Here is a 14,810-nt window from a genome sequence, read left to right as displayed (position 1 = left end):
TTAACACATGATGCATGCATGTGAGATGACTCTCTAATTGGTACTCTCTGACACCTCCTCATCACCATGGACACCCTCCCTGTTGAGATTCTAGCTCGGATTTACTGTTTCTGCAATCTCGAAACCGCTGTGGCTCTCAGCCAGACGAATCGAGCAACTTGGTCCACCTGGTGCGACCTGGATGTTAGCCTTGCACAACCACTGGTGCTTGAACGGGTACCTTGGTTTACTCTCAACGAGTCCGGAACCGGTCTGACAACGTGGACCAGATGTGCATTGGCTATAGTTTCACGAACTCGTGCGACGAAAAACTCCTTTCGTGGATGGAGTGCCATCAAAGAAGGGGCTGTCAGAGAACAGATCCGTGTGCCAGAAGATAGCCGGTTCAAAGAACCAGTCAAAGAGAAGAGTTTGATCAAACCACGCATACTCTACGGAACCGATGTGATCCCAGAGAAGTCTCCGAGGGAAACAAAAGTTCGTCACTCAGACCCCTCCATCTCTGTCACTTTTCTAGAAGAGAACGACGTCTTTCTACACTTTGCAGACACACACGACATGTCCGAACATCAAATTGCAAACAAGAGTCTATGTACTCAAGACGAAGACGGAACCTGGGTGGTATCCAACAAAGAGTTCCTGTGGGATTTCATCCAGGTGACTCTGCTGCCCAACGGTGCAGGTGCCTTCTTTATGTCATACCGTTTCCATGAAGATGCACACATAGGGATTAATACGCCTCTATGTGTTCAAGTGTATCATGTCCCTTCGTCAGCTGTCCCAGCGTCATCTTTGGACTCTCTAGAATGGCAAGATGTAGCCACACGCATCGGACCCAAGATGTACCTGGAACTCGGAGACTCCTACTACTACCACACCACCGTCAGTTTCGGCATGATCTATAACGGATTCTTTTACGCTATGGTACAATCAGGTCTCTGGTTGAGATTGTGGATTGATTTGGAAGCCACTGACGCCGAAGGAGATTTTGTTCTTGCCGTGAACTCCAATTTCCCAGCCATTCGTTGCAGTAAAATGAATCCCCAAATGTCGACACACGTTCGGGGAAACAAAACTAGTGGCCTAGATAGATATTTTGTGCTCCCTTATCAGAAGCTCTCCTGGATCGGGGACCTACTCACAGGTGTGTCGTACTGTGGAGAAACGTTTAAACAGAGTCTAGAAGATCATTCTTATCAGATGGCTCCATTTTTCGCACGTGACGATATGAATAGCCCTGGGTTCTACAAATGGCCAGTCAGTAATTGAACCAGAGCATTGTCATAATAGAAATGTAATTAATATCATATTTTGTATGTCAGTACTTCCACTAAACACAGACAGTCCTGTCTAGCTCCTCGTAGTATCTTTTCAGCTTGAGTACCTTGGCCCTAGCTGGTGGATTCCTAGCTACCTTGAAGTAATTGGGCTCTGGCTCCTCGTCTTTGCCAATCTGACATCCTTCAAACATTTTAGCCAGCAATTCTACTCCGACACTTTCAAAGTTGAGCTCATCGTCGTAGTACCGCAACAAACCCTTCTTCCAGGCAGTGTGGAATGACGGACGTTTGAAAGAGTGCTTGAAGAACTCGTTGATGACTGAAACCACTCTGTTGAACTGGAGTCGATGAACCTTTGCACTAACCTTGTCACCTGGTTTCATGATGCCTGTTTTGATGAGATGGTCACGTGGGAGCTGGTTCTTGAGCTCTCGGCTGAGTAGGGCCTTTCTGAAACTGGTACTGAGCAAACTGCGGAAATTTAGCGCACCCTGAACGGGATGCGGACTCAGAAACATGTGGTGGGCTTTGGGAATCACGTGCCGTTGGACAAGCGTCAGAGCGATTTCGTGACGGTCGGAAATATTGCTGTTGATGGGAATCAGGCGCCAGTGCATAGTTTCCAGAACGACCATGAATCTGAGATGGGACAGATTTCGGTCGTGAGATAAAAAGTACAGGGTCTTGCATGTGTGTGACAGTGAGACGAGGTCCTGGTCGGAAATGTGCACCAGGCACAGAATTAGAAGTTCTGGGGGTAGCTGTAGAAGCATGATTGTGTAAATGGTATTAGATGGTGATGGTGGGGTGAAATATATGTTAGTAGATGGTGTTTTTGGTTGGTCGTCTTAGGTTAGGAGGCCGTGCTGTTGTCAGTTGTCTGTGCGCGGTGATAGTTGTGTTTTGCCTGTTCCTGTGTTAGATCCCAGTCTGAAAGCCGCGGCACAAGGGTGTGGCTGTGTAAAGGCCGTACAGTAGGGTACTCACTGAAGTAAACGAGTGGGATATGTGTGTGGGGATGGCTTGTCAGCTTCGTCTGTGTTAGCGGAATTGACATGTTTCCGAGAGAACTTGAGATTTAATAACATGATGTGATACACCATGTTTCCACTTCAATATCACATTATCAGTGATAGATACAGTAGCTACTCACTGTTCTGTAAGAAATACAGATTCGGTATCCAGTCGTTGTGTTGAGAGCCACCAGGTTGTTACTGCAAGGATTCTGCCGATACCAACTTGCTCAGAAACGCTCCTCAGTCGTGTCAATCCAACTACTTGTAGTCGATTTCAACACTGGCGCCAAAGGAAATGAGACCAAACCTATGACGATATATAGTGTGCCGAATGTGTGGAGAACACGGAAAGGTTGCCTGTGTTTGGGTCGTCTGTCGATGGGTTTCGCTGCCTCAAGTATTTGGTGCTCGTAACACTGTCGTTAGACCGTATCGTACTCCTTCTCTAGCAACTCGCTCTTCCGTAGATGCCTTGGTAGTGGGACTTTCCTTGCATTCACCCTTGCTGGGAGGCTTATCGTTTTAGCACGCATGTCAGACGCACATCCCAACCTATCTCACATGATCGGGCAGTGTCTGCGAAAACCTCCGATCACGTGATGGAGCGGAATCGGCAGAAAAACACGGGGCCGTCACGGAAAATACAGGACCGGCGCGTTAATGAGAGACCACGTGATAAGCTCCCCCTCCCTCCTACCCGCCGCCCCTCTCTTACGTGACCCGCCAGCCCTCCTGTCCCAAAATAGCCACAACCTTTTCCATTTTAGACTTCCTTTTTGGGAAACCTGAACGCCAAATATATTGTCATCACTAACCGGATGCTGAATAACAATGTTATCACGTGACAGGGACGGCGAATTGCGAGTCTGTGGGGGTCTTTTGTTGGTCCCCTGGAGAGTATATCCTTGATGGGTGGAAAGCTGACGGTATGATGTCGAAAAAAAGGAATCTGTCGCAGGTTTTGGAACCAACTTTCTAACAAGTTGGGTCATGAAATTCAAACTAATGCTGAGAATCCCAACTAAATATATTATTGCCGAACCTGAACTTTTTGCAATAAATGACTTACCTTCTCAAACAATGACAGAGGTTAAATTATCAATAACACTTGTATATATATAGATATAAATATATATAGATGTCTCAATTTCCCGAGATTGATCATTCCAATTCAGCTGATGAACCTCGCCAATTTAACAATTAATCAGTCAGATTATCCGTCCATTCACTAGTCACCATTTGAACAGCAAAGGGCAGACAGGTCATCTAGAAGGAGGCATTTGGGGTCCGGTCAAAGCGGGAGATAACTTCGAAACTACTTAGTACAATCCATACTTTAATAAAACGTCCTTGGAAGAATTGGACCCACTTGCAGTAAAGACTCAACGACTTTTACCAACTTTTATTCATCAACTAAAATCTCAACTATTTAATTTTAAATCCAAGTAACTGAACTAATAATCCCACCCTTAGCTCCACAACAAGAACCACTACAATTCTCTCAATCGTCAGCTAAATGTTCTATAAATTGAATTTTCCACTTCTCATGACTCTATATATTGCTGTCATAGTTATCAACTAACAAAGATTCCCAAATAGCCAAAAAAAATAACATCTGTTTTTTTCAGTCACTGAATCGTCAGCCAATTACGCCAACAACAATACATAAAGTCCTGAAAAAAGGCCATTCAACTCTCCCCAGCTGTCTCCCGTATATATTCTCTTAATGTGTCTTCTTCTATTTTATCCTATATCAATATCTAAACAATGCTTCTCTCCTTCAAACCAACTGGAGTTCAATTATACTACTTAAACAAATTCTCAAGTGTGATGAATCCTTAGGTAACTTTTCCAGTTCAGCTCTAACATGGTAATAAAATCATAAAAAAACCTGGTTCAGTCCGTGTTGTATGTTGGTCCACATAGCTTCGCGTGTTTGTTCGTTCATCAAGAGCTATTAATCGAGCGCGACCAGAAAAAACGTTCACCATGGAAACAGCGCAAGCCCAAGCTTCGGCGGGTAACTCCTTGGGCGCTCCGAACCCCCCACCTCCTGATTTATCGCGAGGTGATGGAGCCACCTCAACCGAAACCCCCAACCAAACCGACATTGAAAAAATCCAAAAAAACGACAAAAACGATGAAAACAACAAAAAAAACGACAAAAACGACAAAAACGACAAAAAAAACGACAACAATATCACCCTCAACGCCTGGAAGAGCAAGGCCGAAGTCAAGGCTCTCCTGACATCGAACCCCTCCACACTCAAATTCAACCTCAACAAGGAGCGAATTTCGGAGCCCCTTGCGGCGCCGAATGGTAGGCATACCTCCGGCCGTTTCAACGTGTCCTATGTAGCCAGCAAGGAAAACTTCTTCCGAAGAGCTCTTGACCGCTCCGCCACCCCTGATTGGAATCTTCCTATCTCCATGTTCCTCGAGCACCTCGATAACGCCGCTGAAGTCGACGAGAAGGACACCATCAGTGTCCTCGAGGGCGTCATCGAAAAGTTCGACGAGATCAAGGGTCAGGTTGGTCTGGCGGAGTTTGACCTGTCCAGGCACAACCTAGACATCGTCCCCCACCTGATCGACCAGATTAACTTAGAACAGGACCCTGAAGACTGCTACCAAGTGGGAAATGGTTGGCACTACCTGACGTCGGACGCCCTCACTGACCCCCACGAACAACGAATGGCTGTCATTCTGGAGACAGTTAGTCTCATTGTTGAGGCCAATACTCAAGATTATCGCATCATGAGGAAGGGCTCGGCTAACCCTGCTGGACGAAGAGTACTTTACTACTTCAACCTACCCTCGTACATGAAGATGGAGCGTCAGACGGAGGATGCTTTCAAGATCCACCTCAACGCTATTCTCAACCAGTTCGACGTAGACATTGATCAGGCCATTCCAGGTTCCTCCCTCTTGAGTGGCACCCTTCTGATGACCTCTGCCAACCATCAGAACATCTCGGGTCCTGTGATCGCAGTTCGTGCTCTCCTAGGCTCCACCCTGCCCCAGACCATCCCCGACTTCTTCGTCAACCTGGATCCCACCAAGGCTAGGCTTACCGGCTCAAAGTTGATCAAGATGCACTTCGCCAACGGCGATAACATCTGTGTTAAGTGCAAGAGCACTAAGCACATCCGGGAGGCCTGCCCCGAGAAAGACATGGTCACTCCCAAGATCTTCCGCACCCGCGCTCACCAGGGTACCCTCCCACAGAGAGGTAAAGCCCTTGCTTCCATCCATGCCCCATCCACCGTGGAGCCCCCGGTCCAAACTCGCAAGTTCCACCACACGCCTGCTACTCACCAGTGGGAGACCGTCGGCACTAAGTCCCCTAGACATAGACGGACTCGAGACACGTCCCCCCAACCCACCGGTCAGAAGCCCCTCCGATCTTACTACAACTTTGAAGTCTTGAGCGACAAAACCGGAGAGGACACACCCGAAGAGACCGAGCAAACTAACCAGCTGCCCTCTACGAACCAGCAGCATGGAACTCAGAATCTACCCATCAACATCCCCGCCTCCGAGGAAGACACAGTTCCCGACGACCAGGAAACGGAACAGGCTGACGTATCCATGAACGGCTTTGACACCCAGCCTGACGCACTTGCTCACCCTGAAGTAGCCCCTGATGTCACCCAGTTTCTTCCCCCCGCTACCCCGCTTAACACCGAGGCCACCAACAACGGCCTTCCCCACGACCACACCAGTCCCAACACGACCAACCAAACACAACCCCCCCCCGGAAGTATCCACGAGGGCCGACCCCGAGGAGGGCACACCACCTCCAGTTTCTCTGGCGAGCCCTCTCACACCACGCTCGGCAAGAAGCACATTGCGGTCTTCCAGACCGCCTCGAGCGAGGTTCCGGTGCAAATCCTGAACCCGGACAGGTCGGAGAACAGACTCTGCTGGCTGCCTTCTCAGGAGGTAGCAAAGTTCATTGACGGGAGGTGCCCGACATTCCTGTCTACATGCCACTTCAAAGTTTTCCACGACGGTGCGACACTCAGCTCGGTAGACGAGATTGTAGAACCCCCGAACAGTCCCCCGAACCCCCCTAGGGTGACCACTCTCCATGAGGTGGACACAATGCTCCGACCGGGGCAGAACCAGTAAGCATGTCTTTCACCTCTACTACCACCCCTTCTAAAGCCCCATGTAAGAGCACCCAGGCCAAAATGAAATCTCCGAATGTTAAAGTCATCACGGCTAACATCGGCGGTTTTAAGATGGCGGAAGCGCTTAACCGATTACCCGACACCATTGTAAACATTATTCGAACTACTCACTACCCCGATCTCGTCCTTCTTCAAGAGACGAACTGGGTGGACTCCTCCCTACAAACCGCTCAACAAATCATTTCAAACTCGCCCTACCCGGGGGGCAGACACTACACCCTCCTCGGCTCCACAGCTGGTGTTTCTAATAGAAGCGTCGGCGTGGGGCTAGTCTATTCCGACAACGTCACCATCACAAACTTTACAACAGTTTTTGAATACTTCCCAGCCCTAGACAACAGACTGTGTTTGGCCGACGTGCACATCAAAGGCACCGACAGACACCTATCGCTGATCAACGTATACGCACCAAACGAGCAGGGAGCCTCCCCCTTCACTAACCGGCAGTTCTACCAGTCACTAGACGACTATCTACGCCTCCATCCCTGCCAATACCCCCTGATAGCGGCAGGCGATTGGAACGCGGTCGCCTCCAACGACGGCAGGATTGGCGAAAAAGTGACGACTCACCTTAAGGACTTCTTAGCTAACTGGGACTTACTAGACACCTACACTCTAATCAGCAAACACAGAAAAGGCCTCTACACTCACACCAACAACAGCCGCGGAGCTGGCAGGCGCCTGGATCAGCTGCACATCTCTTCGACACTCTCACAGTGGATCAAATCCACACAACTGGTAACCAACAAGCAGGGTCACAACATCACGAAGTCCTCTCACCACGCGGTCCAATTCGTCTTTAACTTTGGCAACCTCACCCAGCGACAAGACAGAGGCCCAGGCACCTGGAGGATGCCCTGGTGGGTTTTTGATACAGAGTACATTGCTTGGCTCAAGTTCCACGTCAAATCCATTCTGAAGCGATATGGTCCTTTGAAGCCCAGCCTGAAGCTGCAATGCCTGAAAGAAAACATTAAGGTCACCATCCAACAGGAAGCCAAAAACCGCGCACTTCGAGATTCCAACCACCCAGACAACAGACGCCGCGAGGCCCTCATGGCAACAGCCTCAGACTGGCAAGCCTACCCAGCTAACGAGCCATACCCGATGCTCCATGCTCGGGTCGAACAATCCAAGCAACAGATGGAGATCCACTCCCTACGGAACCACCAAGGCCGAGTGAAGACCGACACCTCCTCTCTCTGCGACATCTCAGCTCGATACTTTGACAACATCTTCGACAGAGCTGCCGATATCAACGACACCGACGACAGCGCCTTTTTAGACCTCTTCCCCGAAGAAACCCGGAGGGTGAATACAGCTAACCCAAGCCTGGACTCGTCTTTTACCAAGGAGGAGATCTTCGATACCATCAAGGCGTCTACGCACAACAGCGCGCCAGGGCCAGACGGCATCCCGTACAGGTTCTACCGCGACTGCTGGGATGAGCTGGGGGACTTGATGACGGACGTCTACAACGAAGCTGGAGCCGACTCGCCCATCAGCACCGAACGCAACACCGCTATCATCAAACTACTGTACAAGTCGGGAGATCAGGCCGACATCTCCAACTACAGGCCTATTTCTTTGATCAACACAGAGGTGAAGATCTACACACAGCTCATTAACAAAGCCATCCAGAACATTCTTCCGGACAGCATTCACGGCGCCCAAAACGGTTTCGTACCGGGTCGACACATCACTAACAATCTCGACACCATGGATCATTTTTGCAACGCCTACTCCCAGCTGAACATGGGTTGGGTCGTAGGATCACTGGACTTCCGGAAAGCCTACGACACTATCAGCCAGAGTTGGGTGATAAAGACGCTTCGAAATGTGGGTGTCTCGGAACTGATGATCAACCGTATCCTAGCTGTACAACAGAACGCAGTAACGAGAATCAACATCAGAGGTGTCCTATCTCGCCCAGTCCGCATCAAGATCGGAGTGAGACAAGGATGCCCTCTCTCTCCAACCCTCTTCATCATCGCAGTAGACGCACTTGTGCGTCGTCTGGACCGAGAGATGTTTGGACTGGCCCCAGGCCTGCCACTATCCCACCACCACACCACTGGGCACAGGCCGCCACAACCCCCTACTCACCCGGAGGCAGTGGCAGCTGGACACATGAAGGTGTCGGCTTTCGCGGACGACATAGCGGTGTTCCTCAACAACATCCAGGACGTGGCCACGGTTGGTAGAGTGCTCTGCCTCTTCCAACGGGTCTCAGGCCTCACACTAAACCCGTCAAAGACGGTGCTTCAGAAGATCGGCCCCCCCGATTGTTTTGTTCCACTAACCTTTATTGACGCAGAATGGCAGCGAACAATTGACGCCACCTGGCCAACCGACAACAACACACGACAGGCCCCGACGCTCCGGACATCTGACAACATTTTCCGGTACCTCGGAGTACACTTCGGAAATCGCGAAAGGTTGGACACGCACTACGCTCAGATCAAGGAGGACCTCAAGGAGTCGCTGCGACGCCTTTCACTATGGGGTCTCCCCTATTACAGCAAGGCGTGGATGATCAACATCTACTTCTTCTCGAAACTGAATTTCCTTGGACCCTACGTCAGCCAGATCGACAACACCTTCATCCGAGAGCTGAACGAACTAGCGTGCGACAAGATCAACAAATTATCACCCGACAAAACACGCAAAACCTTCAGCAATGGTTTCATCCAAACTCCGGTAGGCAGAGGAGGACTGAACCTGCGGGACATGGGACGTTTCATGGTGTGCCTGAAGGCCGCTCGGGCTTACAGGTTCTTCCATGGCTCATCGCCGGCCCTTTGGGACTGCACCTTCCAGTTCTACAGCAGAACTCACAGTCTCACACAGGAAAAGCCACACCAGCGCGTCGACTGCCGCTTTCCGACAGGCCAAGCTTGGGGCTACGCAGCCTCCCCCACCATGCGAGACGCAATCAGAGCTTCTTTCGAGCTCAACAAGCCCCTCACCGCGGAACATGCCAACCCTCGAGAAGATCACGAGCCCTCTACAACAGACACAGTTAATCACAGAATCTGGGAACGAAACCAGGTGAACGTGAGAGCAGCAGAATCTTTCCGGGAAGCACACGTCGACATCGCAGCCGCGAGACGATACCATCCGGTCAGAATGGTGTCCACAGCGGAAATCGACCACCTCCGGTGGAGCATGGGACCACTTACTCTAGAGAACTTCATGTTTCACAAGACCTCGTCTCCCGACTTGCCAAACTTCCCACACACACTTGCACGACCGAAGAAGTGGACTCAACGAAGCGACTACGGGGGCATCTCTGACGACATGGTCTGGCAGGAGGTAATGCATGACCTTCGAAAACACTACATCGCCGACGCCAACAAAGCACAAGTTCTTCACCTCATGCGGATATCTCGACTTCCGCTCGTGAAATGGAGATACCCTGACGACCACGTTTTCACCAAGAAGAATCCAGGATGCGGGCTCTGTGATAAGGCCATCATTCAGGATCTGCACGAGCATATCTTCTGCAAGTGCGAAGTTCTTCTTTCCATGTTGACCAGGATGAAGATTCCGTCAGTGGACTCTCTAAAGGACTGGATCTTTACCGAGTCGAAATGTGGAGTACTCCCCTCTTTCCCAGGGCATGTGAACAGTGACGCCCCCCGGAAACATCAACAAGTCAAGACACGCAAATATCTGCGGGAATTGGCTTATGGGATCTGGAAGATGGAGAGATCCCTCCGGTACTCAGGGGACGACGCCACCCTGGGACATGTCCAACAGGGTTTGCTTCAATTCCTGAAGGAAGCCCAGATGTGTTTCTACGATGGACAACCGCCAGCACTTCACGATGAGCGAGAGTAGACACAGTAGCAAGCGTAAAAGGCGGCCGAGGCCACCGAGAGAACAGCGTAGCAGGGCGCGTAGTCACCACAGGGGACGCAGAACCAAACCAATGACGAAGAAGAACCACAAGGAGAAGTTTTCAAAGGCAATGCAAATGAAGAGGGCAATGGAAGGATTGAGATTAGAGAACTGGAGACTGGAGTGGCGTTTTCCCGATGAACGAACAAACACGCGAAGCTATGTGGACCAACATACAACACGGACTGAACCAGGTTTTTTTATGATTTTTTTACTGGAAATAGGTACGTGCCAAGTTGGACCATGACACTAAACGTGTTTAATTAGTAATATTCGTGTAAGCGTACATTCATTTCAAAGGTTATTCTTTCACGGCAAAGTTATAATTAAATGAATGTATATGCAGAAAAAAAAAAAAAAGAAGGTAACCGGGAGCTCTCCAGCCCCTCGAGACTGTTTGAAGAATCATCTTCAACTGGAAAACACTGGGTTGTCGTTTCTTGCTCTTTAACAACTACAAGTAGCTATCTATAACTACTACTTGACGATACTAATCGATACCCTGAGCTTGTCATACCTGTTCAAGTAGATCCCTCCGGTACACTGCACCGTATGTACTGCTGACATAATAAGAACTTCTTCACCCGTCCAAACGCCTATCTATCGCCTTCTTGAAGTCGTATTACATCGGCTCTTAATTCCGTTCAATTCCGTATGGTCCTGGTGTATTATATTCGGTATGTTATGTCATCAGTTAATCTCTCTCACACTCTACTGTAGGTTGCCGCTTAAACTTGACACTGAGGGGTCCCAAATTTGACACCCTACTACCAGTAGCAGTCTCTGAAGAAGGTAATTATAAAAGTGAAGCTGTACATTTGGTGCAAAACAATCAAAATCGGGCGGAAACCACGAAAAACTCACAAACATCTCCTCCCCATCGCCTCTCACACACCCTCTGCTACCAACCCCTCCGTCAATTAATCTCCCGATGTCTAGGTTAGAGTTTCAAGTAGAGTCTAACTAAATCGGATCACATGCTGAAACCTTGGCAGGCGCAGCAATGTGTCACTCCATTGAACCAACCTCCTTCTACTTTCCTTATGAATCATTCTGTCAGTTTGGGGTCGGTTCGAGGAGGTAGTTTCAACAGTCATCCACACACTTGACAAGTTAGATACTCGCCCATTGCATTGACCTGACCAACACATTGGACACCCGAAAATCTCCCGCATCCTGAGTATCACCAGAGCAGCCGGTGCGAACACAAAACTAACCATCGATCTGCCATCTCCGGCTCGGTTTAGTCCATCAGGTTCAACAACTACTTCGATCGGCGAACTGATCGTCGATCTCCGTCGTTGTAAATTTCATTGTTGCCCCTTTATGACAACACTGCAGACTTGAAAGCGCCCAAAAGTCGACAGAATGTCCAGCAAAATCCCACGGTTCACCGTTCCCATCGGATACGTGGTTCCCGACTTTCCATCGCTCTACTGGCCCGTGGGATCAACAAAACCCCACTACGACATTGCAAATCTGTACTACACATACGACATTTGGCGGTTCACGGTGATCTGGACCCTGATATTTTTTATGGGGTTTCACATGATAGCCGCCACGTGGGCAGGAGTGGTCAAGCGGAACCTGAGAGACGCTCTGGCCATTTTTGCTGTGTATGTTGTCATTGGAGGAATCGAGGCTGTGGTCAGTGGCTCCATTGTCGGTCTGATTTTGACCGGGGTTTACCGCGCAGGGCTGTGTTCGATATCTACATGGATCCCCATGTGTTGGGCCGTCGTTCAGATTCTGTGGATGGTCTTTACTAGTTACTCCATGATGAATGTTTTCATGTAGCCGCTACGTTGAAACGGTCTTGTGTCGACATATGGGATGGAGGAGAGTCCGTCGTTATTGCCAAGAATGGACAGTTGGATGATGGCTTCCTCTTTTTGACAACCTCCGTTGTATATTGATCTCCCTGTTTTGGTGTCAAGAGGTACTTTCGCCCTCAATATCGGCGCTCATGCCTGGGTCTAACGAACTACATCTTCGCATATCTGTGTGCATGACCAAGAAAGGACCAATTTCAGGATTTCGAGCTCTGCTTTTGAATCTGAACGAGCTTTCAAATGGTCATGAGGAAGGAGCTTTCTCTGGCTTGTCCGCTTAGTCGCTGTTCCTGAAGAGACAAGAGCTAGGCAAACAGAGAATTACAGCCGAGTGAAACATCTGTTGTCGACAAGAACTTCTTGTTGGCTGTATCAGTTGGTTCGGCTAACCATCCCTTTTTCTTATCTAATATCCCAACAAAAAGACGAAATACAGTACTGTATGTACTGTACTGTTTAGCCCAATTAGATGCATCTCAGCGTGCCTTCAAACCGCCCGTTTTCGACATATTTTCGAAAACAAAACAGATATAAGCATTATCCATTCATCGGTAAATTCAGATCTGCTCTAAACACTCACGCTCGCCATACAAGTAGTCCCGAAAATCCACGATACCAGTTTGGTTTCAACCCCGAGACCCCATTTAAGCTCTCGAACCATCTCCCCGAACCTAACTGTGCATCACCACATCGGCCTGACTACTTGTACATACAAGCACACATAACAGATTCACCCACAAGATGAACACGTTACGCGACTGCTGTGTGATCTTCGGATCCACGCTCGCCACCTTCTCGGCCATCACACTCATCGTGTACCATGCATCGGCCTCGGACGTGCAGTTTCGCAGACGTCATCTCGATCGAAGACGCAAAAAGCTGAATGTGCTGCGACAGAAGAACAAAAACAACCATGCGGGCCGCAAAACGGTCCCCAAATCGGCATTGAGCGAAGAAGTGATCCCACCCTTGGCCGAGCTCGGGCTGGTGGCTTACTACGAAGAAGGAGAGCTTGAAAGAGTAGCTACACGCCTGATCATTCGGGAACTGGCGGTGAACCCGGTGGCTCTCAAACGACTGTCAATGATGCTCAGCAGCGACAAGATTGAAGATCGCGAATTCTCCACTGATTTCATGCTCTTTTACCTGCTCCGAGTATCCCAAGGACGAGCTGATCTGTCGTCATACCCAATAATGTATGGCTTGGTTCTGGGATTCGACAAGTGTCTGGATACGCTCAAGGAGCTGAAGGAGAACGACAAGGAGGACCCGGTTGCATTTTCGAGAAACTTGGCTCTGTTCATGAACTACATTTCCATTCTCACCCAGTTGTGTGAAGATGCTCGGCATTTGCACCCGGCTCACCAGCTGTGTCTCTACGGATTTGTGGATCTGTGCTACAAGTGGAACAAAATTGCACCCTTCAGTGACCGCGTGTGGAAACCGGGAATGATTCCCAACATTCGAGATGTCCAGAATAAGACTTCTCGCTTCCCATACACGTACCACGTGCTCCAAGACGTCATTATCGCCGACTACCAGATGGAATCGACGATCGAGGGACTTGTTGAGAAGCTCGGAGGCTCTGGAGACGACTTTTCTCGTTCTGAAGAGCAACTAATGGCTACTCGGGAGTTCCTGACTCAGTTCTACGAGTCTAGAATGAATGAGATGCCTCAGTTTGAGACTCCTGAAGAGTCTCTTTCCGCTGCTCGAGACTTCCTCGTCTTCTTCTACGACAACTACTACGATTCGGTAAGACGAGCTGAAAGAGAGATTCAAAATGGAACTGAAAGTGACGATACAGATGAGGAATATGGATCTGCATTACCACGTGTGCCTGCTGTGGCTATTCCCAACGTTCCTGTTCCTCCAACTGCTCCTGTTGACGACACATATACGTCTGAGGAGGATACGTGTTCGGAGCGTGAGCTGCCTCGAGGAGAAAACAATCCTGAACACTACCTGGGAGATTGTGTAGATGATGAGAATGTTGAGGGGTGCGCTAGCCCCAACTGTGCGTGTGGAGGACGACAGGTGATCTACCCCGTTGGACTGCCTCCGGAGGACGGATATGGTGATCATGCCCATGAAGAGGAAGGCGATGGCGACAGTGACGAAGATGATGAGGATGGCTGGGAAGAAGACGAGGACGAGTATGGTGAGGATGAAGAGTATGGTGTGGATGAGTATGGCAATTATGATGACGGAAATGAATACGATGACGATGTATATGAGGATGAATTGGGACGAGTGTTTGTGGGAGGTCTTGAAGTTGAAGACTTTATGAACCCCATGAACTACATTGATCCAGACAGTGGGGGCGGTGGGCCGCTGACGTTGAATCGGGAGACTGGTCAGTTTGACTTGAGCCCAGGGGCCTTGGATATCATCAACGAGCTGCGGGCCACGGGAGTGTTGCCTCCGTATGGGTCACCTGGACGACAGCCTGACGGGGCCAATGGAGGGCGATAAGTCATTGGTTGACGCAGGAAGGAAGGCTTCGCCACGCTAGCTACATAATGAAATGCATATATTTATTCGTACACACGACACAGCTATATAAGCACTTGTGCACTGCTG

The 14,810-nt window shown here is 49.5% G+C and overlaps 7 protein-coding genes across 7 annotated transcripts; 6 read left to right on the top strand and 1 right to left on the bottom strand.

Moving 5' to 3' along the window:
• Positions 1 to 66: 66 nt before the first annotated feature.
• YALI1_C26745g (uncharacterized protein) lies at positions 67 to 1,269 on the top strand (the record flags this gene model as incomplete). Its single annotated transcript, XM_068282473.1, has 1 exon — positions 67 to 1,269. The coding sequence occupies one exon, from the start codon at positions 67 to 69 to the stop codon at positions 1,267 to 1,269; it is 1,203 nt and encodes a 400-aa protein (XP_068138574.1).
• A 61-nt stretch (positions 1,270 to 1,330) lies between these two features.
• YALI1_C26726g (uncharacterized protein) lies at positions 1,331 to 2,053 on the bottom strand (the record flags this gene model as incomplete). Its single annotated transcript, XM_502009.3, has 1 exon — positions 1,331 to 2,053. The coding sequence occupies one exon, from the start codon at positions 2,051 to 2,053 to the stop codon at positions 1,331 to 1,333; it is 723 nt and encodes a 240-aa protein (XP_502009.3).
• Positions 2,054 to 4,285: 2,232 nt separating this feature from the next.
• On the top strand, positions 4,286 to 6,430 carry YALI1_C26703t (uncharacterized protein; the record flags this gene model as incomplete). The annotated part of the gene is made up of 1 exon (XM_068282472.1): positions 4,286 to 6,430. The coding sequence occupies one exon, from the start codon at positions 4,286 to 4,288 to the stop codon at positions 6,428 to 6,430; it is 2,145 nt and encodes a 714-aa protein (XP_068138573.1).
• A 2-nt stretch (positions 6,431 to 6,432) lies between these two features.
• On the top strand, positions 6,433 to 10,335 carry YALI1_C26682t (uncharacterized protein; the record flags this gene model as incomplete). The annotated part of the gene is made up of 1 exon (XM_068282471.1): positions 6,433 to 10,335. One exon carries the CDS (start codon positions 6,433 to 6,435, stop codon positions 10,333 to 10,335), a length of 3,903 nt encoding a protein of 1,300 aa, XP_068138572.1.
• A 1,428-nt stretch (positions 10,336 to 11,763) lies between these two features.
• On the top strand, positions 11,764 to 12,192 carry YALI1_C26628g (uncharacterized protein; the record flags this gene model as incomplete). Its single annotated transcript, XM_502006.1, has 1 exon — positions 11,764 to 12,192. One exon carries the CDS (start codon positions 11,764 to 11,766, stop codon positions 12,190 to 12,192), a length of 429 nt encoding a protein of 142 aa, XP_502006.1.
• A 169-nt stretch (positions 12,193 to 12,361) lies between these two features.
• YALI1_C26621g (uncharacterized protein) lies at positions 12,362 to 12,761 on the top strand (the record flags this gene model as incomplete). Its single annotated transcript, XM_068282470.1, has 2 exons — positions 12,362 to 12,498; positions 12,545 to 12,761. 2 exons carry the CDS (start codon positions 12,362 to 12,364, stop codon positions 12,759 to 12,761), a joined length of 354 nt encoding a protein of 117 aa, XP_068138571.1.
• A 207-nt stretch (positions 12,762 to 12,968) lies between these two features.
• On the top strand, positions 12,969 to 14,702 carry YALI1_C26616g (uncharacterized protein; the record flags this gene model as incomplete). Its single annotated transcript, XM_502005.3, has 1 exon — positions 12,969 to 14,702. The coding sequence occupies one exon, from the start codon at positions 12,969 to 12,971 to the stop codon at positions 14,700 to 14,702; it is 1,734 nt and encodes a 577-aa protein (XP_502005.3).
• Positions 14,703 to 14,810: the final 108 nt, after the last annotated feature.

This window comes from Yarrowia lipolytica, chromosome 1C (assembly GCF_001761485.1).
Source record: "Yarrowia lipolytica chromosome 1C, complete sequence".
Taxonomy (NCBI): Eukaryota; Fungi; Ascomycota; class Dipodascomycetes; order Dipodascales; genus Yarrowia; species Yarrowia lipolytica.
The sequence above is the reverse complement of the archived record's forward strand: the minus strand, read 5'-3'. Positions and strand labels throughout refer to the sequence as shown.